The sequence below is a fragment of the Anser anser genome (assembly GCF_964211835.1).
Source record: "Anser anser genome assembly, chromosome: 15".
In the NCBI taxonomy this organism is placed as follows: domain Eukaryota; kingdom Metazoa; phylum Chordata; class Aves; order Anseriformes; family Anatidae; genus Anser; species Anser anser.
In genome coordinates, this window is record NC_139736.1 from 17,977,700 (window position 1) to 18,000,630 (window position 22,931).

The 22,931-nt window shown below is 36.1% G+C and overlaps 1 protein-coding gene across 4 annotated transcripts in view; it reads right to left on the reverse strand.

Annotated features, from left to right (window-relative positions):
• MRTFB (myocardin related transcription factor B) overlaps positions 1-22,931 on the reverse strand; it is an 88,442-nt gene that overhangs the window by 64,656 nt on the left and 855 nt on the right. For all 4 annotated transcript variants that reach the window (XM_083799814.1, XM_083799816.1, XM_083799812.1 and 1 more), the window contains exons 2-3: positions 21,264-21,308; positions 1,412-1,629 (exon numbers count right to left, since the gene is read on the reverse strand). In XM_083799814.1, coding sequence (XP_083655940.1) covers positions 1,412-1,565 — 154 coding nt within the window. In that variant the 5' untranslated portion in view covers positions 1,566-1,629; positions 21,264-21,308. The remainder of the gene's footprint in view (positions 1-1,411; positions 1,630-21,263; positions 21,309-22,931) is intronic.

Here is a 22,931-nt window from a genome sequence, read left to right on the forward strand (position 1 = left end):
TGGCGGCCGTCTCGGTCATAGTGACCATGAACTGGTTGAGTTTAGAATTTATGGTGACAGAAGGAAACTGCCACCAAAACTTCAGCCCTGGATATGGGGAAAGCAGACTTCAGGCTGCTCAGGGAACTAGTCAGCAAGGTCCCCTGGGAAACTGCTTTTGAAGGCATTGCTGTGCATCAGTGCTGGCCCATCTTTAAGCACTGCCTCCTAAAAGCACAAGATCAGACGATTCCAAAATATCGGAAGTCAGGCAAGCAGGGCAGAAGGCCGGCCTGGCTGACCAGGGATCTTCTACTGGAGCTTAGGCAAAAAAAGAAAGTGTACGGCTGCTGGAAGGAGGGTCAGGCAACAAGGAAGGAACACAGGGATGCTGTTCGTGTTTGTAGGGAGAAAATTCGTGTGGCCAAAGCCCAACTAGAGTTGAAGCTGGCCATGTCTGTGGGAGACAATAAAAAAGGTTTTTTTTAGATATGTGAACAGAAAAAGGAGAACCAAAGAAAACATAGGTCCGCTACTTGATGGGGAAGGTCTCCTCACAGACAATGACACAGGCAAAGCAGAGACGTTTAATACCTTCTTCGCCTCTGTCTTCAACACCGATGATGGACTTCGGGACCCAGGGGGCCCTGAGCTGGAGGACCATGACGGTGGGAATGACAAACTCCCAACCGACCCTGAACGTGTGCGGGATTGGCTGCTCCACCTGGATCCATACAAGTCCATGGGTCCGGATGGGATTCACCCCAGGGTGCTTAAAGAGCTGGCTGACGTCATCGCGGGACCTCTCTCAATTATTTTTCAACGATCTTGGGAATCTGGAGAGGTCCCAGTAGACTGGAAGCTGGCAAATGTTGTGCCAGTTTTCAAGAAGGGTAAGAAAGAAGACACTAGCAATTCCAGGGCTGTCAGTCTCATGTCAGTGCCTGGTAAAACTATGGAGAAGATGATCCTTGAGGTTATTGAAGCGCACCTGGGGGACGATGCAGTCATTGGTCCCAGCCAACATGGGTTCATGAGGGGTTTATTTATCTTTATTATTTTTGCAGAAAAATCTGTTCTTGCTAATTTTCCCTTTTTGTCTGGTATTAACACAACTCCTTTCAAAAATATCCTATTAATACGTCTCTTATATACTATCTGTGGCTTAAAAAATATTTAAAAATATAAACCTCTCTATTCTATAGGCCTCAGCAAAGTACTCCAGTTGGAGTTTTAAGGTCATGACAGGTGAAGCTGATCAGGACAGATTTTATAGCAAGCAATCACTGTAGCACTTTACATAATGTGGATTGGGAAAAGCAAGTGAAGGCAGTCAGTAACATTATTTGAAGAAAGCAAACAAACTACGTTATTCCCATTGCATACATTTAAGCACCCCTGAGTAAAGGAGAACAGTCACTTTTGCACTCACCATTCTTCCGTTCGTTGAGGGGAGGTAAGTACTGACTGGACTGCAAGGAGAGTTCCTTGAACTCATGTGCAACTGCTTCACTGTGAGGACTAGGAGCAAGCCGGGTTAGGGAGCCAGAGTCGTCCTCGGCATCCGCTGTCCCCAGGTGATCCATTGTGTTAAAATCGGCTGGACACAGGGAGAGCAAGTGGTCTCAATCACGCTACAGTTGATAAAAACTAATGAAAAAAAAATCATGTAGAAATGTTACTGCTGGCTTCTGGTCAGTTTCTCTGCACACAAAATTCTACTTTAAAATGATAAACTATCTAAAATTTTTCCACATAGAGCACAGGTTTGCAAAAATGCAGTTAAGCAACGTATTTACATGCAATTTAACAGTCATTTGGTTCTGAGAAGCAGGACAGTTTCTCTGCCAGTTTTACAGAAGACCTACAATGCTAACTTTCAGCACCGATATCCAGAAGCTCCCATGCACTACCTTCTAGCACGTTGACAGACAGTTTGTCAGTGAAATTTCTTTTTTTTTTCTGTAGATTTTATTAGGGAATGCTGAATTAACACATAACATACAGACAACTTTTAATTTTCTGAAACACTCCACAATTTTCCTTAGGTTTAATAATCAACTTTGATATTAATTCAGGACTTGATACCACCAAAGAGCCACATAAGGATTTGTTAATCTTTAATCGCTCTAACAAGGAAGGGTTGTTGCCATGAAAATTTTAAAATTAATTGTACTTCATACTAGCCACTCATTGTAAAATAACCTACAGACTGGAATATAAGTCCTAATTTATTATTTATTTCCTTTCTATCATTCATGTAGTACTTAGTTGGCAGTGAGAAAATACAGAAGCACGGATTACTAGTACAGGCTTTTCATAGCTCACAGAACTCTATCAAATCATTAAAACTTCATTAAAATCACTATGGACTTCAAAAAAGTTCATCCATGGATTCTTGGAAACATAAGCAATACACAATAAGGAAAATTCATGAGGATACATAAAGCCAAAGAAATGTCTCACTATTGTTAAATTGTTTAGTTATAATTTTTTTTCTTCAGAAACACCACTGCTGCCAATACTCAGCCTTAAACTTCAAACTTTAGGTCTGCACAATATAAATACCTTATGTGTTGGGGTGTACATTTAAAGGCCATTAACATACAATCCATGTTTCAATGACCACAACCAGAATATATCAAGTGACGTTTAAAAAAAATTAAAGATGACAAAAATAATGGTCTACACTACAGAAGGGGGTAAAAATCTTGTTGCTGAAAGCACCAATTTGAAAGTAAGCAATATAACCAGTACTGCTTGATATGTACTTCAGTAGAACAATTATGATGGTTAAGTACATATTTTTCATTATTTTCCATAGTTACCAATTGGTGCTTTCACATTAAATGAAGACACATTAACTTACTGTTATGCAAGATTTTTTTCTTTGTTCTTAGCTTTTAGAAGAATAATTTACCCAGCTCTCATTTGATTTACTGACATTACACTCTCCTCAAACTCCCACTCACACATACAAATTAAGTACATTATTAACCAAGCAAGTTTCTTCAGAGCAGAATTTAAGTGAAAATTTAGCTGCTTATCTGCTTGTAATCATGGCATTTTATCCATGGTGTATTGGCTATGAGTTACACATTGGAGTCACTTTTCAAAGAGATCAAACCACATCAGCTGTATTCATTAATTTAAATCCACATGAAAATTAATAAAACACCTTGTATGAAAGGTTTAACATCTGTTATATGCTGCATGTTAGCTTTTGACTCTATTCCCTATGTCAGATAACTAAATATCTTGCTTTAAGTTAAGCCAATATAACTTTTATCACTTCCACAACATGCAGATAAATTAGCTTAAATGTCCATTCGTTAATTTTATTTCCAGGATTTTGTATAAACGTGGCTCAGTTATCCTGATTCAACTGAGCACAAGGCAGGCCAGAATTACAACCCACGTCAAATGATATCCCTCATTGCACTGCATTGTAACTCAAAGTGACTTCTTACACAAAAAGCAGCTCGAATCTGACTGAATCAGGTGAGAATGGCCCTTTTGTCACCTAATGAGCCCTTGCCCCAGAGTAGGGCTACCAGCTGCTCAGTATCTCGTCTTGGTAAGTTCTGAAAATGAAATTCCACCACCTTCAGGAAACCTCACCGAGAATTCTCCCTCTGCATCCCCCTCTTTGAAAAGAACTTCTGCTGCTGCTACCTATGACTGCTGTGTCTTGCTGTTTTGCTGTAACACAGGATGATACTGCTGTTTGTGCATCTCAAATCTGAGTTATTGCTATGGTTTCATACAATATCCAAACTCGGTTAGGTTACTAGGAAGCCTCTAAAAACAAAGTTCTCCAATTCAGAACTCTAACCTTAATTTGAAAGTTAAGCAAAGCCTCAGATATTGCAGGTTCCTTGTCTTAAAAACTTTGGAAAAACCTTAGTAAAAAATGTGCACCATTTTAACCACTAAAAGTAAATTTAAAAAATAATTAAATAAACACTAAGCCTAAACATCAACTATTTATTGATATACCATCCTTTAACAGTACAGAATTTCACAGCAACAGGACTCTATGAAGCAAAACCAAAAGATGCTGTAGTGTGCAATAGCAAATGCCACCTGAAGTACCACAGCAGATGTAGGAAGCTATTCCTATTGTTTCCTCAAGCTGCTGTCTGCACTGACCGACAGAGCTGGGTGAGGTCACAACGCACTGTTACATGCAGAAGGTCCTCCTTCAACTTTTGCTGTAAGGGTGCTGTAAGACCTTTCACTTTTTGGCTGTTAGAAGTCCAGGTATATTCCCAAGTGGTCTTCTAACACTAGAGCAAAAGCCAAACTACATTATAATGCTTCTAACACTTCTAATACAACTGCTTGGCGATCAGCAACTGAAACACGAAAACAGGAGGAGAAAACATTAGTTTACCTTGATTAAAATTAAGCCCTGACCAATGAATACTTTATCCAGACATCATGTGCAGATGTGAAAAACTCTTATCAGATTTACAATTTAATGTACCATACCACAATACAATTGTAATACCGTTACAGTGAAAGAAAATACATTTGCCTCCCCTTTCTCATTTATTTGAATCCTCCTCAGTCTTGAAGAAGTATTTCATATTTGCCATCTGCATTTACAGATGGTAACCATCATCTATGTAACCATTGACTTTAGGCAGGCCTAGACACAAAAGTGTATTAATAACTTAAAGCTCAAATGCAACAGTAAAATGCAACAGTAAAAAAAAAAAAGTACATGAAAAAATACTTTCTTTCTTTGAAATATCCAGACTGTTAATGGAAGTCTCAATATTTGACTCTGCACAACCTGAGAAAGCACCATTTCCTACAAAGCCAATCTGACAGACAGCAGTCAGTTGTTACTTCCAGGGTTTCCACTCCCTTCAAATTAAGGCATCTGAAAGTTGATTAAGTTGTATGAACCATCATTCTGTTCGGTATGAAAAACATTTCTATTTACAAAGTTTTGAAAAATGTAATACTCTTTTGTTTGTAGCAATTAAAATAAAACTACTCCGCTCTACCAACTGTCCCAAAGGCTTTCAGGTTTGGGGGATTTTTACACAGAATTAGGCAAAATGGGTAAGAGTAGTAAAGTGAAAACTAGAACAAAATTATTCTCCTACTTAACATTCAGAATAGGTTATCAAAATAGAATATGCACCAACCCTGGAAGCAAGGCTTCAGTTCCCATTTATCTGACAGGCATGCAGAAGCAATGTGCCAGTGCTGGCAAGGAGCCGCTGTACAGTGTACCCGTCTTATGTAAGCGTTCCCACAGATTGTAGGTGGTTGCTATCTTTCTTAACTGCTGAAGACAAACGCTTCTTTTAAACATTTTATCTTCAAAAGACAAAGTATATTTCCTTAGAAAAACCTTCAGAAGGGGGAAAATGCATACTTCTCTGCCACTTGGGACACCAGAGCTGGTATTTTATTCAGCATAACCTGTGAAATCTGGATGGTATTAGGTACTTAAGCCAGCTTGTGTTATACAAAATTGGCTGTAAAAAACAGCTCAAGAATCACAGTGCATTTTAACTGGCCAAGTCAAATGGCTGGTTTTTAACAGTTTCACTCATTTACACCTGCAAGGAACTTAGGTCACTTCCAGTTTCTCCATTTATAAAACTTAAGAAAATTTAAATGATGCAGCTATCAGTTTGTAATACACCAGAATCTTCAGTGGGAAAAATACTAGAATTGCAAATGGGTGTGGTTTTTTGTTTGTTTTTCAGTGTTTCAGGAAACACTAAAAAAGACTCTTAAGAGCTCAAGCACCATATCCAGCAGGTTACTGTAACAACTGCCAACAAAAGTCATTTCCATTAAGCTCTTTGACCTCCTTGTCTGTGCCTTGGAAGAATCAAAAATCTGCATACTGGGGACAATGGTCTCTAACTCTAGGGTGGTAATAAGCATTTAGAGGACAGCTACAGTTTCAAATATAATTTCAATTTGCCCAGCGAGCATTATCATTTTGTATCTGTGACAATATGCTCAGTCACAATATGAGACTAATTTGGCAATTCCTCTTTCCACTCTCATAAGGGCAAGAACTATGCTATCACAATGCAGCTGGCCCTATCAAGTGTGTAGATATGCCTACAATAAATTTCCTCTCTAATCTTCAAACTAGCTGAGTCCCAGTGGTCGGACTCTTGGAAGGCTCTCAGTACCTCCCTTCTTCCACAGAATCAATACAGACAGCACTTGGACATAAATATTCAAAATACAGAGGAATATTTGTAGCTAACATCTGCCATAGGGTTCAGTGAGCTGAGTGATTTCCCAGAAAGAAGAGCTGGGGATTAACTACCCACTTCAAGGAGAGGAAAAGATGCAACGTTTTTTAAAAAAAATGACTCCTCTTGGCATGCTACTTTATCAGCAAGGCACCCCTTAAGAAAAGAAAATTAAGAAAGAAGTAGGGCTGGGCTGCTGAAGTCCGTCTCAAGTCAGTTTACCTGTGCAATTTGCTCGAGGGAACCTGCTTTGGCAGGGGGGTTGGACCCAATGATCTCTCGCAGTCCTTTCCAACCACTACAATTCTGTGATTCTGAAGAAATACAAGATCCAGGTGTCTGCTACCAAAACAAATAATGCATTTACACGGTGCTGCTCTTCAGGCTACTACATAATGATTTCACGGTGACCTCTAAAACGTTCTATGATGTGTTCTAATTAGAAGATATTAGCACCTCTATGTACAATTTTATTTCAGCTGTGCTTGCATCCTATTATGCTTCTGAGATATTAAATTCCTACATGAAAAGCTATTAGGCCTCCCTTTATAGTTATTCTGAATACCTTTTTCTGCATGTGTATACAGATTTTTTCCCCAAATTCTGAAGACTTACAAAATCAAAAGATAAACAATAATAAAAAAACCTTTGGAAATACTTATAAAGTATTTAAAAGACACTCAGACCTATTCTGCGAAATCACTAGCCTGTGTCTTTTATACAAATTTTAATATATTGGTGTTTTAAAAATAGTGAGGATGTAAACCAACCAACCAACCAACAACAAAAAAAAAAAAAACAACAAAAAACAACCAATCCTTTTGCATGTAGCACTATAAGAATAAACTGTTACAGAAAAGTTGCCCCCCCCCTTCTCCTTGTAGGTTTCAAATCCACTTACTGAAATAGCTTTTCGAACCAGCAAAGCTGAACACACATGACTGAGTACAAAATGAACATAGACATGGAAAGTAATTGTTATTAATAACCATTATCAGTAAATCAACTGATTCATCTAATTAATTTTTGACATTCAGACTTTTACTGATTAGAGAAAACATTGTTTCAAATTGAGTTTGCCTCTGTTGCAAGAACAATGCTCATTTTGTTATCTGTTAAGATTTATGTCCCTCGTTTCACATAATTCCATAGTGGATGGGAAATTATTGAGATTAATTTTTTATAACTGTCTACTCTACCTATATTAATACAACTGAACAGACACTACAAGACCTCCAGAAAATTCACCACTTTTGCATATTACAAAGATAATGCTAAACTGAGTTTCTCTTTATGGAAATCTTGAAATCTTAAGCATTATGACCAATTAAAGTCTGAAAAGCAATGTGCTACAGTAGCTAACTATGTAAAGAACTGAAAATTACTTGTATCTGGACAGAGGCAGGGAATGAGTCAATAGAACACAGGGAAGCATTCCTCCCTGAACCATCTCCAGACCAAACAAAGGCACCTGGTACATAATGGGAGATGTGGCCTGCTCTAAGTGTAAATTAATTATCAGGTAGAGAGCTTGATTCTGTGATGGCAGCCTCTCACAGCTCCGCTAAACCCCAAAGCTGGTAGCTTACCCAGTTGTCATGTAGAGCAATACAGATGATTTTTCACATTATTGACCCCTCAAAACTCATCTATTTGAATATAATTTGGTAAAAACTTCTAGGTCTCCCATAAACCTTCAGCGGAAAGGATGTAGTTCATGGCAATGTTGTGAAGCTTAGCATTTAAATACTTCAAGGTCTCTTTTGAAATTTTTAAAGTAATTAGGTACATTACAAAAAAAGTTCTGTGTTTACCATTAGTGAACTTTAAAATGGTAATTAATAAAATTTTCCCAAGATTTTAAACTTCTAACAAATATTTTAAGTAAAACAAGACAGGGTTCAATATGCGTAGCATACAAGTCACTGAAACCAAACCAATCCCTCAAGATGGGATTAATGTTTGAATTGCTTACTGACTATAGAACTTTTCAAATCTACCAACTTCCTTTAAGAAACAGTTACAAAAATAATGCAGTGTGCACCAAAATCCATGAATAGATGGTCTGACAGACCAAACAAAAAAGCTGAGTCTAGGATTAGCTGCCTCTCAAAGATAATGTACGGTTAACAACTTTCTTGAAGGAAGGGTATGAACTGCTTTGCTAGTCTATCATGTGAAAGGGAGATATGGTCACCTATGCAGTTGTGCAAGCTATTTAAAATTAAGCATCGATGCTAGCATCTATTAACCCATTCTGATAACCCAGAACATCTTTTAACATAACTTCTGCTGACGCAGTCCTTTTTAACTAGAAGCTACATTATGCTTAACTTCTAGTACAGTACTATTTGTAGCAGAAATCCAGTAAGTTCATGACGGTTTAACTCATGTTGAACACTCCAGATCAGGATATGAAGATTTGTTATTTCATTTACAACTAGTAAATCCATCCTTCCTAACAGCTGCTACCTAAGCATTCAGTACCAGCAAGAATTACGGCAACAACACTTTAAAGGCTTGTCATTAGGAAAGGACATCCAGATACAGTCTTCAACATTTTATTTGTTTATTAATTTTGATCATCTTATGAACAGACATAATTTCATCTTATCATTTTTGTGGATATTGTTAGTATTGTCTCAATATGGGCATTGTTGGCTAAGTCATTCAGCTGAATCAACTTTTAAAATACATGTAAGGCTGTTATAGCACACCTTCACTAGTTCTACAAAAATAAACAGCTTCATAAAAATACCTTAAAATAGACAGGTAAAACATGAAACAGTATCTTGTTTAGATATGACACACAGATGCACACACATACATAGTACAGGGGATGGAAATATGCCCTTTGTAAATGGTCAGTGAAATCCAGATGTGACATTCCTATTTGTCAGTCTGACATCAATGTTGATCACCATTTTCTTTGCATTTGCTTTAGTACTGTACCAAAATTTAAAATGTCTGTGTTAACGCAAGTAGCAAGTAAATTTATACTCAACTTAGAAAACTACACAAATTCTATATAGAGTAAGAAAATGTAACTGCAAGATCAACTCCAATTTACCTGCCAGAAAGCAAGTTCAGTTCCTCTGGACTACGGCAGAACTCTATGGAAGGACTTTATAAGATAATGTGTCCCATGATTTTCTGTGGCTAGGAAACATAAATAGTGTAGCTAGCAGAATGTATTTATGTAATTGAAGTTGACAACCTATAAAAATCAAAACACAAATGTCCATTTTGGTATTATAAAAGCACTTGATAGCTCAAGTCCAGAGTAAGGGTCAAATATTTATACGAACACATCATATGATTGCTAGATATTTTAGTGTCATGTCCTGTCCTAAAAGTGTGCATTTATTTAAGAGAGAGAGAGAGCGCTTTTTCAAAGAAGAATTCTGACAGTTCAGAAAGTAACACTTATCAATAAATTGGATCAAACTCTTTAACATGTTCACAGAGTCCTTTGATAGCCAAAACATTGCTCAATTTTAAAAACAAGTGTTGGTAGAACTTCCAAGGCATTTCAGAAAAGGTTAAACAACTCCATGATTTCATTTGTTTGCTTAGCTACTTCAAGACGTTCCCATTTATGACTAAGCTGCAGGTGCTATTCTGTTTACTTTAGTGCCTGTAAACCAAGCCCTTGAATTGAACAAAGCAAGGAAAGCATTACGATTCAAGTCAAAGAGGAAGGAACTGCAGGACTGTTTCCCGTTAAACATGCTACTCTCTACCTTCCTTCACGAGCATGACTGAATGTCACAGAATGATTTCTGTAAAATGAAATTTCTTGAAAAAGATATACTTTGCTTCTTTTTATTTCTACACACTGTTACAGGGATTAGCAAAATACTGTATTTCAATACCAAAAGACTAATATTTAACCTTTAAAAATACAATAAACTTATACAGGACAGAACTTCAATTATTATTACATTCAACAATTAACTAAATACTAATTTGACATGAATTCAAAATCACGTTGCATAATTAGGGCTTGTTAGCAACTTCAATATAAGAGATTTTGCAAATATCAGAGCGAGTATGTCTGAACTGCAACTCAATGCACATAGCCAGATGATGCTGTTAAGCAGTCCCTATTCATAACCTCAAGACAGCACAGAAAATCTCTTTCACAAACCTATTGTTGCCTGTTAACTTGTACCAACACAACTATTTTCAGATATTAACAATGCAAACAATAACTTGAATTAGCTCCCATGGAAACTAGTCAACTTGTTATTCTTAATTTCTAAAACTTGTCCAATTTAACCCACTAGCGGACAAAAGAAAAACGTAGAAGGTGACAGATTAACGTGTGAAAAAATCAACATTCTGTAAAACCTAAGTAGCAGCTGTTTACCATGCTTTCTTCATATGATTTATGCTAAGTGCTTAGAGTTCTTCTAAAATAAGGATTGTCTTTTCTGGCCTCCTCTCATTTATGATCATATAACCTCCCTGTAAAAAGCATGGCAGAGCATTCTATGTCTTTAATTGTCCCAAACAACTGGGTTTACTTTGAAAGTTATTAGAAGTATTTAATCTCCTCCATTCTGTTTCTTTTAACTAGAAATAAAATAGAGGCCTAGTACCAAAAGATTAATGTCTGACTTAAAAGTTCAAGGGACCAGCTCTTCTTTTTAACAACTTAGTTTACATTGGACAATGTAACATTTTAAGTAGCAACAAAAGTACAAGCAAAGATAATTAAACTGTAAGTTTTTAGAGAATGTTTATAGTGCTGCTGTCCTGATCAGACCAAATCATTCGATGATCTACAACTGGAAGATTTTGAAGACTCCCAGGGTTTGTTACCCTGGGATAACTCACAGCTACATACATTATATACATGTATTCATCACACGAATGCTGTGTGGATATAAATGCCCATCTTTCTCAGCTAACCTGAAGCAGTGACACAAAGTTTTGGCAGTCCCAATCCCACTTCATTCTACTGCCTACCCTTCTACTAAACGTGAATTATTCTCCAATGTATTTATCATTATTCTAGAGTCAGAATGAGATCAATAGTCAATATACTTCTCGCATTTCCTACTCCAGTTAGCCAAAACTGTTACTGGAACTGGACAAATATGACTGTTTGGCTTAAAAGTATTAATCAGGGCTTACCAAGTCTACTACAAACTTTAGAACACACTTAAAAGGTAAACAGCACAGTGGTTTCATCACTTATTTATCAGCTGTTATTTAGACCATGGCTTTAGGAGGACAACCTCTTTCCTCCCCAGTCTTCAACTTCTGTTTTCTCGAAGTTTTACCTACTAATACAGCAGAGCCAAAGAACAATTATTACACCTTACCTAGAAGCAAACAGTACAAAGTGTCATATTAAATTTGGTAACAGTGAACCAAAACAGTGAACAGTTTAACAGTGGTTCTACTGCTCACATCCCACATCATATGAAGTGACCTCATTTTTTATGCAGCAGAGACAAAAGTCAGAATGTGGACGCAATTATATCATCTGTAATAGATTTACACCTCACAGCATCCTCCCAAGACCTGAAGTCCTTTTTTTCATAGATACAGTCATGAAGTATACCAAGAGAACGCTAAATCTATATATATAATCAGAGGCTTTCAGGTAAAAATAAACAAAAAAATAAAACTCCAACTTCCTAAACACTGGAAATTAAGCATGAAGATATATCAGAAACAGGATATTTTGGCTTTAAAAATAAAACAATACTTTTTACAAATCCAACCTTTTTACTTCTCAAATCTACAATGCATCTAAGAAGACCCACAATACTCCCTGCTACCAAGGGAAGACCACAGGAAGGGAAATCGTATCACATTGTTTCTTTACGAGTACTGAACAACAATTATGAGTAGATCAAGCTTAATCCCCAGATCAACACCCATACTCTAAAATAACCACAAAAAGTATGTTATTAGTATGGTGCCTGAAAACTCTGATGTTCTAAACAGTTTAATGCTATAATCCACAGTCCATGCCCTCACTGCTTTAAGAAGCAATTTCTCACGATCTCCAAGACTAAAATGAACTGGAATTCCATTTCCATACTGAAATTAGCTAAAGACTAACAGGGTAGAAACTTTGGGTCAGGAGAGTTTATGTTGCCTAAGGCCACTTTAAAAGAAGTCTTATCTGTTAAACTATTGTGTGTTCCTATATTTCATTCGTTACAAAGCTGTTTGATTAAAATAAATAAATAAAAGATGGTAACTATAAAACTGTTTACTATAGATTTCTGCACAAATTGTTAGACTTAGCAGCTGTAACACATCTAAATTCTCTATTTCTTGGGATTTTCTCTGATTAGAACTTCAAATGAGAAAAGCCTTCCCTTTGTAAAACAATTCCCCCTGTAAAGCCTTCAATCTTCCCCTTGTAAAACAATTATCATTCTCATGCCCCTCCATTTTAAATTAAACAGAAAAGGTTCTCCATTTATGCAGAAATGGCCGATTTCAAGAATAAGCTGATACAGAGAAGAACATACTGGCCTTCAGAAATACTTCAAAACCACTCAACAGCAAGTTAATAAACACAGAAAGAAGGCCTCTTGATTTGAAGATAAAAAATTTTACAGGTGTAGTCTGAAGACTGAGAAAGCCTGACTGCAACAAATTATTTCACTCAGCCAATTAAGACTGATTACTTCCAAAAATCATCTTAAAGGAAAATAATATTTATAAACTTACCAGTTAAAGTGATAACACAAAGAATCAACTTAACACTCATATGAGTTTGAAAGACAGACCGTCTGTAAACTGCCCCCCAATAAAGAACAGAGCATTTCTAAAATAAAAAAGGAAAACACTGTTAATGAATTCTGTTATACTAATATAAAAAGTGCAACATTGCCTTATTATTACCAAACTTCAACATCTTACTAAAGGTCACTCCCTAACGAACACCTGCTACTACTAGAACATCTACTTCAAAGGTTTAAATAATTTAAACTATAGTTATTGACTAAGTAGGTCTGATGACTAAACACAGGTCATTTTTCTTAGAAGCACCAAGTTCATCCGCAGTTATGCTGGATGACCAAATTACCCCCTTGTCAGATGACATGCACCATCCTATCTCTGGTTATTATGACCCTGTCTAAACTGCTGGGTCAACAGAAAAACCCTTAAAACACAGACCAAAAAAAATGTTTTTAATATATTTTCCTAGTATCCTTCTGCATGATGCAGAAAAAGCTCTTACTGAACATTGAGAACACATCAAAACTAGGGTAACAGACAATTTACAAACTCTTAAGTCTGAAAAATAGTTCAAGCCATAATTTCTCTCCTACACAGTAATTTAAATTTTATTCATGCAATAGACATTGTTGGTCTTCCAACAGCACAACAAGAAATGTACTTGCTGTAATATTCCTTCTGATATGTAAGACATTTCCATCATCTAACGGTCATCAAATGTAATTTATCAGGGTATGTTCCAAAACACTTTGGCTAGTGCAATTTACTAACTCTGAAACAAAGTATTTAATCATGAATATAGCAGTCAAAAAGGCTGAAAAATGTATCCAGTGCCACTCCTTCCTGAAAGACACATGGTTTTGAACCCCATTAAAACTGTTTTTGCAAAAATACTACAAAGTTTTGTTCGAGACTCTGTTGGGAAACTACTGATGATCTGATCAAAACAAGACACTCATCAAGCATTGACTGTTAAGATATAATCTCTAGACCATATAATCTCTAAGCCCCATTTTTTTTCTTGTGGCTTTATTTCATTACTTTTTTCTGGCAACAGATCACTGTTCTTCGCTTCTCTTGATCAATTCAGTAACTGCTTTCCTTCTCAATTCCTCTTCCCGTATTTGCTATTTCTTCTATCCTCCATGTATCACTAAATCAATTCTCATATCACACCTATCTCAGATTCCACTTTACCCATCAAAAGTGCTCTGTGTGTTTCCTGGCTATATCTTTTCTTCTCATGAGCACGTGCCTCAGAGAGAGAGAGATTATCTGGAAACCAACTCTCTTGACTACATCCACGTACTGCTACAGAACTCCATCTTTTGGATTATCTTCTGGCCCCGCTACTGCCCCCAAATATTTAAGAAACTGTCAATTTAGAACTGTGCCTAGGCTCAGAAGTCTCCTTTCAGTTAGTTGATCTGTTTTAGTCTGAAAAAAAGGAAAGAGAATGGTATGTATTGTACAGTGTCTTTTCCATCCTCCATTTCAGATTTCTAGTTTCTCTCCTTATTGTCTATGTTTACTTCTGCTCAAAGCTTCCTCAGGGCAGAAAAAGATGCACTAAGTAGGTTGCTACCATCTGCATTTCAACCCTTCCCAGAGTCGACCTTTCTGTATTTCCCAGTTTTATGCAATGCTTTTATAAGATTAGGCTCATTTTACAGGACCTGGTAAGAGAGCAGTCAAGTGGTTAAGCTGGCAGAACAGAGGAAGGGTGGAACATCTGGCAGAGGAAGGAGGGAGTCATTAACCACTCAACTCGGATCTACCGCAGCCAGAACAGTTTGCCTCACCATGCTGATCTGACTCCGCGAGAAATCAGCCATTACACGCTGTTATTCATAGAAGCAGAGAAAGTTGGTTTAAACTGTCTACAGATGTAGAGTGAATTATTTGAAGCTTGTTTCACCTTGGAAGATTTATAAATCCTGTAGCCATAAGGCTGGTTTACATTTTGCACAAACTGATAGCATTTGCTAAAACCTTAATCTCGCACCAAGTGAAAGAATGGGTACTGCTATACTGACATTGACACAAAGGAGCATTAATATAAATAACCCATACAAATTCAGAAATAAGAAAGACTGTGTAAGCAGCAACTTCTCTTTAATCAAATATTTACTAGAAACAAGGTGACTAGCACCCTCAAACAGGATATTTATTTTTTTCTGCTGTACAGAAACCCCAGATGAAATTGTAGTGTCATACGTTAACCAGAAAACGAGGTTTTCCATTATTCCTATAAATTCACATAATTGTCTGATGTTGTGATTATATTCATTATTTACCTAAACCATAGCCGAACTCCAGAAACATTGGAATTGTTTAAAGAAATAACAGCAAGTCTCAAACAAATAACCCATTACCTGATCAATTTTGCTTTTAGTCCTATTCCTCAGTATTCCATGATAGCAAGTATTGCTGTCACTTTCACCACTTGCAGTTGGTATTTATATCTTACTGCAGGATTCTCAAGAATACATTCATCACTACAAATTCAACTACTACCCTAGAATACAAGCATTAAAACCCACTATTTTACTAAACAAACAAACAAAAACACTTAAAGTGAAGATAAACTTTAAAACAGAGAACTAACATGCAAAGACATTATTGTCAATTTTGCATTCAATGGTGCTGTTGCACAGGAGTATTAAGTCAACGAGCATCTGAATTTGTCTGTCTTCAGAACTGTCTTAATAGGTGTGAACACATTTCCTTCTGTTGTTGGACACAAAGCTATAAAACAAGAGCTGAAGTAAGCGCAAGGATAACTAAGAGTGACAGTGTGTGAACAAGCATATTGCCATTGAAGAAAATTATGGTACAGATTTGAAATAATACAAAATCAGACTTCACTACTCAATGGTGTCAAGAGCTGGTTCAAAAAGACTTCTAAAATTATATTTTCTAATTCACGTGGCATATAAATCTTTAACAAAAATCTTACACTGAATATATTTATGTAGAGGATAGCTATACAAAGAGTACAACTTACATAATGAAAAAAAGCGGAGAATCATTAAGGAATTCCTTTTGGTTACCTGTTTTGAGTTGTATTTCCCACCAATGTGTTTTTGTGACGATATTTTTTAAAGAAGCAGCCCTAAAAATATGCTATAAAACTATCTCCTACCAAGTAACACGATATCATAATGAATAACCAAATGCTCCAAAATAGCCACAGAGATTTATTAGTCCATTCAAAAACTCCTTAAATAATACACAAATAGTACAGTTCAACTGTAATCAATGTAAAGATCCCATTAATTTCTGTCATTTTAGCATATTTAGCAAGCTCCATTTTCAAAATGCACACATTCCAAGTCCCTTTTCCACTGCATAAGCACCAAATAAATAAAATACAAACACATCCCTTTGCTTTCACATGTACAAAGTTACTTACGTATAAAAAAAAAAAAAATCAAACCTGCTGAGAATGATGGCTAATTCGCTACATACAAAAATACTTGTAACGCATACCACTTATGCAGATAGCATTTTAAAACACAAAACGAGATTACTGGTGACGTAACACCTCCTTATAGATAACATTTAAGTATAAACACTTACTCAGACCATAATTCACTGCTTAGATTGATGAATATTCGGTGTAAAATTGATCATCTGTACATAAAACTTACTGCATCTATGATACTGTGATGCAAGAACAAATACATCCACCACAATGATATTTATACAGCGATTTCTTTGCTTATGCTAAGGCACAGCTATTATTTTCCTAAAGCTTCACTAGCGTCTGGTCCTAAATCCTGAAAAGCTTGAAGCGTACATTCAACTTTGTGTAATGCATGTAGCATCATAAATGAATGCTTAAAGCTTTTCAGGATTACTTTAACAAAGAATACATTCTCATTTTTTAAAAAAGGGGAACAAAATAAAGGATTGTGCCAGAAATGTAATTAGACAGAATGTCAGTAGCTGGCTTTTTTTTTTTTTTTTCTTTTTTTTGCATAGGAAATACTGAGAAACAACAGCCACTTACAGGTATTAAGTGGACTTTAGTGGCATACACCAACTTGAACTCTATTTTCACAAGTTTCTTTGCTTCTGAATTTTTATGAGCTACCTCTCCTTCATTTAAAATAAGGAATGTCTGACAAACTAATGTTAATGTCTCCAGAATTTTTAAATCAAATTTTCAGCAAATGTTTCCCAGCCTTCTAGTAGACTTCTAACATTAGAAACAAAATCTGGAAATGAAAATGCCATTGTCCACACTTTTCAGGGCTATAATCTAGGGCTGATTACCTTATAAATTCACAGTTTAATAAAGGAAGAAAAACAGGGGTGTTGTCTTTTTTTATTTATTATTTTTTAAATGTTTGGTTCATTTGTGTTACATTCAGTGTGAAGATCAAAAAGGAGCTCAGCTATGACTTCTCTCTCATTTTGTTGCTTTTGGCATCTTGCCCAGGTTTAAGCCAGTTTTCAAACATTTAAATAATGACTTTAGCCAAGTACCCAAATATGAAATCTTAAAATACTGAGTCAACGATCACAGAGATTCAGCTTATTGCACAAGTGCATAACTGTTATATTAACATCTGGATTTAATAAAAGTAATCTGAACACTGTTTAATAAATTCTGTAATGTGAATTTGCTTTGGAGATTCAGGATGTGGAAGATTTTTGTGGTAGTAGCTTAGACAGAGCCTCAACAACACTAAAGAGTAGTTTTACAGCAGTTGTCAATCTTTACCACAGAAGAAAAGTTTGAAAAAGCTTTGTTCCAAAGTGAATTATTATGGAATTTAGGCTCTCGAACTTCAGATGATGAATACTGTTTACAAATTGATGCCAGGAAGACGGGTTCACTGTGCTTAGTGCAGCAGAGAATAATTTCATTTAAAGATGCAAACATGAAACGTTCATGGTTGTGATGTGCAAATAGGCTTAATTTCAGTGTTTGATCTTTTTAGGCATGCTGCTAGAAAAGTAGCAGGTAGATTCACTGTAAGAATCAAAGGCTGCAGATACACTAAACCAGAACATGAAGTGGTTTGCCAAATGTAAGCCAACCAACCTTCTCTTCTACAAGTAGCCTGAATGCATCCCAAAACCACGCCTAATCTTCAGATTAAAACAAGTTCCTCCATCTTTAACTGTTTCCAGTTGCTAATTTTTTTTGCCTAACACTACAGTTGCAGGGTGCTGATTTATAAGTATTTGAACTGACTTCAGTTGAGATGTTTTTTCCCCCCAATTTCACCAATACTCTTTCTGGCTCTGCCCTCTGTTTTGCTTCTGGTACTGGCACTCACATACCACTGCCAATTTTGAGGACTAGAATTGCAAAAAAAAATGTATTTTTTTTATTTCTTTTTTTTTTTTTTTAGAAACAGGATTTAATTTTCCATCAGATCAGCTACTTCATCTGACCCACTATGTGGCTCTCACTGCATAGAAAAGAGACCAAAAGATCACAGATAAAGCAACAGTTGGGCCACTCTTTTTCAGCAGCAACATAAACCTACAAAGTATTGTATTTACTTTGACAGAGAAAGTCGTTGTCATCCTCACCCCCCTTTCCTCATGCTGGATAGGCAACAAATACTGGAAACTTACATGAGTCTTGCCTCAGGGGGTTAAAGCAGCTCAGCATTAAGTTCACCCCTTCAACTACACATGAGCACAATTCCCACCATTGTCAGCAGAATGGTGTACTGGCTGTTCCTACGTACCACCTAAGTCTGTATTTTTGGTTATCATGAGAGATGAATAATACATCTATAATGAATGATTATTAATCAACACAGAACAAGATTTGGCACAACTACAAAATTGAGAGGACTTTTCATATTTACCTTTAGTATGCAGATAAACTGCAAATTACTATACTGTGATTAGAAAGAGACAGTAAGTTAACAAATCCAGCAGTGCAGTTATAGAATATTGAAGTGGACTATGATTACATTTTCATTTTGGCACCTTCCTGTTTACTAAGAACATCATTTATTCATTTCTCATGCTACATTTGCCTTTTTTAATACAACAGTTAAGAGTTTAAAAGTGATTTGACACAATACTGATACAACAGCAACTGAAATACTATTTTTAATTAGTCTGTTTCCTCATTTCTTACTGATTTTAGAGGTGAATGCTTATCACCAAATACAATTAGTCTTTGAAAAACAGTGATTTGTTAACAGTTCAATCTTCCACAATTTTCTTCCAGGTACATGCAATTGAATGATTTCTTCTCCTGTTTCCTCCAAAAGTTTAGACTCCGATCTCATCCATCCCTAACAACTACTTGATCGATTCTCTTGTCACTGTCATATACCCGTACAGTATATAAAAGTCTTACTGGAAAAAACATCATTACTCTTCATACAATACCAAATAATTGTCAGGACTTTTTTTGAACTCTGAGATGGATGTATTAATGTTTTGTAAAGTCAAACACTGACAAATCTGTTCCAAGTACAGTGGAAATTATAAAGTTTAGTTTCCTATAAGCTTATGTTCTCTGTCTTCTAAATATTTATCTGTAACTCCAGTTCCCAGCTGTGCCCCACTTGTGCTATATGGGTAGTCCAGAGTAAATGTATTTTGACCGTCCAGCCAGCTGCTGCCAACCACAGTAAATAACTGCTGAACTCTGTCTGCCTTTCCCTGACGAGGCTGCTGGGGGTTTTCTCTACTAACTTCAACCTGGTGAATATTATTAAGAAATTAGTTGTTTGAGATAATTTTCTCAGAAATGTGATTAAAGCTACTTGTGTAAGACCTGTATAAAAATTACAAGAGAAGGCAATATATAGACAAGGCAGCAGATAGTACAACCCAACTCAAAACCATCTAGAAGCTATCCAAGTCACCTCTTTGGTGCTCTTCAAAGGAACAGTTTTTCAACAGTCTTTCACAAGTGATTAGGTGTAGCACAGAGAAATGACATGTTGAGCATATCTAAGTGCATTATTGGTAGTGTTCACTGCATCTTAAGACTACGGAATAAATATGAGTCGATGAAGTATCTGATAACACTTAAAAACCAGGAAAGTCAAACTTACCCCATTAGTCAGTACGTTTACACATATGGTAAGTCTGCATGAAGGCTGACCACCACACTCTTAGAGCCATGCTTAACAATTCTTACTAAAAATGGAAATTGTCTTTGTTTTTTAAAGTCTGACTGTACATGTGCTTATCTTTACTACATCACACTCCCTAGCCAGGATACTCTGGTGGTAGATTCTGGTCTGTTTCAGTTTGTAAGCAGATTTGCTAGAACACATCAGTGCTCCAGATACATCGTACGTTCTGCATGCATCCAGAAGGTTTTGTACTTCTTGCTCTTCTTCCAGTCTCTGGAGCAGTTCTTAGCCATCAAACTTGTGTGCAGTGTCTGGCTTTTTCAGTAGAGGTGTAGCCAACACTCTGTAACTTCTTAGAAGGGCCTCAGTGGAAGTAATCAAGGAGGCTTTAAGCTTGGTGCTCTGCCTTGGTAATTCTGAAAATAAAACCATCCCTTCCTAGTTCCCCAAAACAAAGCTCTTTCTTCTTCCCATACAAAAAGGTGGGGAGGGAGGGGACAGGATCAGAGTTTTCACCAATTCTGTAGTAGCTGGACATCAGAAGCATGCTGTTTCAAAACTGCAAATATTTAAGTTGATATAACTTACGTCCTTATTTTATGAAGCTACTTGAGCCCCTAGTCTTACCCTAACACTTACTGAAGTACAATTCTAGCAGCAGCCGTTAAACGTTCTTAGTTACTCCCTTTGAGAAATAAGTTTCCTCATCTATAACTGGATGTAATTAATCAAAATGCATCGGTCTGGTGGTACTGTGGAAGTGCTGTACTGTAACGTGTTCTGCTGGTACTAGCCTGAGTCGCTGTAAAATAATTGTTAAAATAAACAAAATGCAGTATTGGCCAAAGTTTCAGTTACCAATATCAAAACTAACATTTAGAAAAAGTCTAACAAAATCTGCAAAGGCTTGCAAGCACGACAGTCCTTTAAAAAAGAGAAAATATGATTTAATCAGCATAAGAGTATTTAAAGCAAAATTCTAAGAGATGATTAAAAAACACTCATACCCAACAACTAAGCAGAAGTATCACAATGATTTGCGTTTAGCTTATATATCATGGGTAATATGTATCCCCAAATTCCTGATTGTATGAGAACATATCTCTTCGAAAACCTTCCCTTTCTGACAGTAGTATAAAACCAGCATAATTTAAAGTGATACACTGCTCATTAAAAAAATAGCAGCTACATCATAGTTTCGTTAAATAAAAAAAACCAACACAACTTAAAAGTTTTAATAGGTTTAAGATATAGCACTTACCTTGTATTTTTATCCTCCTTTTATAGTGTCTGTTTCAACACATTTCTGGTCAATGGGAAAGTAAAGATAAGAAAAACAAAAGTTACAAAAAACGTCACAAAGGTTCTTTATTTTAAAAATTACATATGGTATTTTGGCTAGGAAACTAATACATTAATACAAGTTGTTCTTTCTTAGCTTTTGCACTTTTGACGTTGAAGTATCTTCTTGGGTTAAAAACCCTGAAGGTAAACTGATTTCAATATGCTCTAGACTCATTCTTTAGCACCTTTCACATTACTGCCCAAACTAACACACTAATTTTGTCTTTCTAGTTACCTCTGGCAAGAATAACAGTGCTAGAGGTGCATTACCCACCCCTTTTAACTCAAGTGCAGTACAAAAGACAAGTTCTAGCTCCTTCAAGTCCTACTTGCATAATCCCTTACAGTTGGAATGTCTCCACACTTGAAAGTTTAAATGCTCTTTGTATCTAATCACTTGAACTTCATTTACTAACAGAAATATATTTTAGTTACGTCTAGATTCCAATATGAAGGAACCTTTATGAAGAAAAAGGAAACTGTTCACAAAGTTTGTCTTTTTGCTATGACAACACAAACGTATTTCCTCAATCATCAATCCTTAATTTATTTGTACATTTTAGAATATGTCTGTACATAGATGATCTTAGAGGTCTTTTCCAACCTGAATGACTCTGATTCTTTACACACACATGATTATGCCAGCAGAAACCTACTGCGTACTAAATTTAGGAAAGTTCAAAAATCACAGTTGCCTTTAGAGTTGGCATTTATTAAACGCCGTTTCATACAACATTAATGAGTTCTTCCAATTTTGGCTTTGATCCCATAGGTATCAAAATATCCCAGACAACTCAACCTCGCAGAGTGGTTCTTGTTCTGAGAGATGAGTCCTATAGATAGGGTTTTACTTCTTGTAAAGGTTTGCATGCCCAAAGGCTGAAGCTGATGTTATGGTTTCTATATGTATCAATGACAGAGGTTACAACACATAAAAAAACATACATGCCAGAGGAAGAGGTTAAAAGACGAATACCAAAATGGACTACAGGAGGAAATGGTCTAATACTAAGAGGTATCCCATTTTCCTTCCAATAATTAATTATTCAATAATCAAAATGTCATTTTATTTTTTAAAAAGCAAACACTACCAACTATATTCCATATCCAACAACACATTAATCCATAATATCATCGTGAATTATCTATGTTGATTTCTAGGCTGACAAGCAATGACTTATGTATATAAACATTAAATTTGGCTGAATATCTGTGTATTAACCTCCACCTTTAGAGCTTTTTAAAAAAAAAATTCAGCAGAATCCCACAACTTAAAAATGGTAAATATTTTTACATGATTTTCATGTTACTGTGTAACTGCTCCTAAAAATTCACCAAGTCCAGTCTTCTACTTTTCTCCAAATATATTTAAGTTGTGAAAGTTGCCCTGTGCTTCCAGTAACATACTATGGATTTTCAGCTTCCATGTGTTTTTATTTTCTTAAAAAACAGTGTGATTACCAGACAGCACTGATAACGTCAAGTTTTAAACACAAGTTATACCACCAAATCATAATTAGCCCCAACTAATTACATGGGAAAGAAAACTTCAGGAAGGAACTAGATAACATGTCAAACGTTAAGA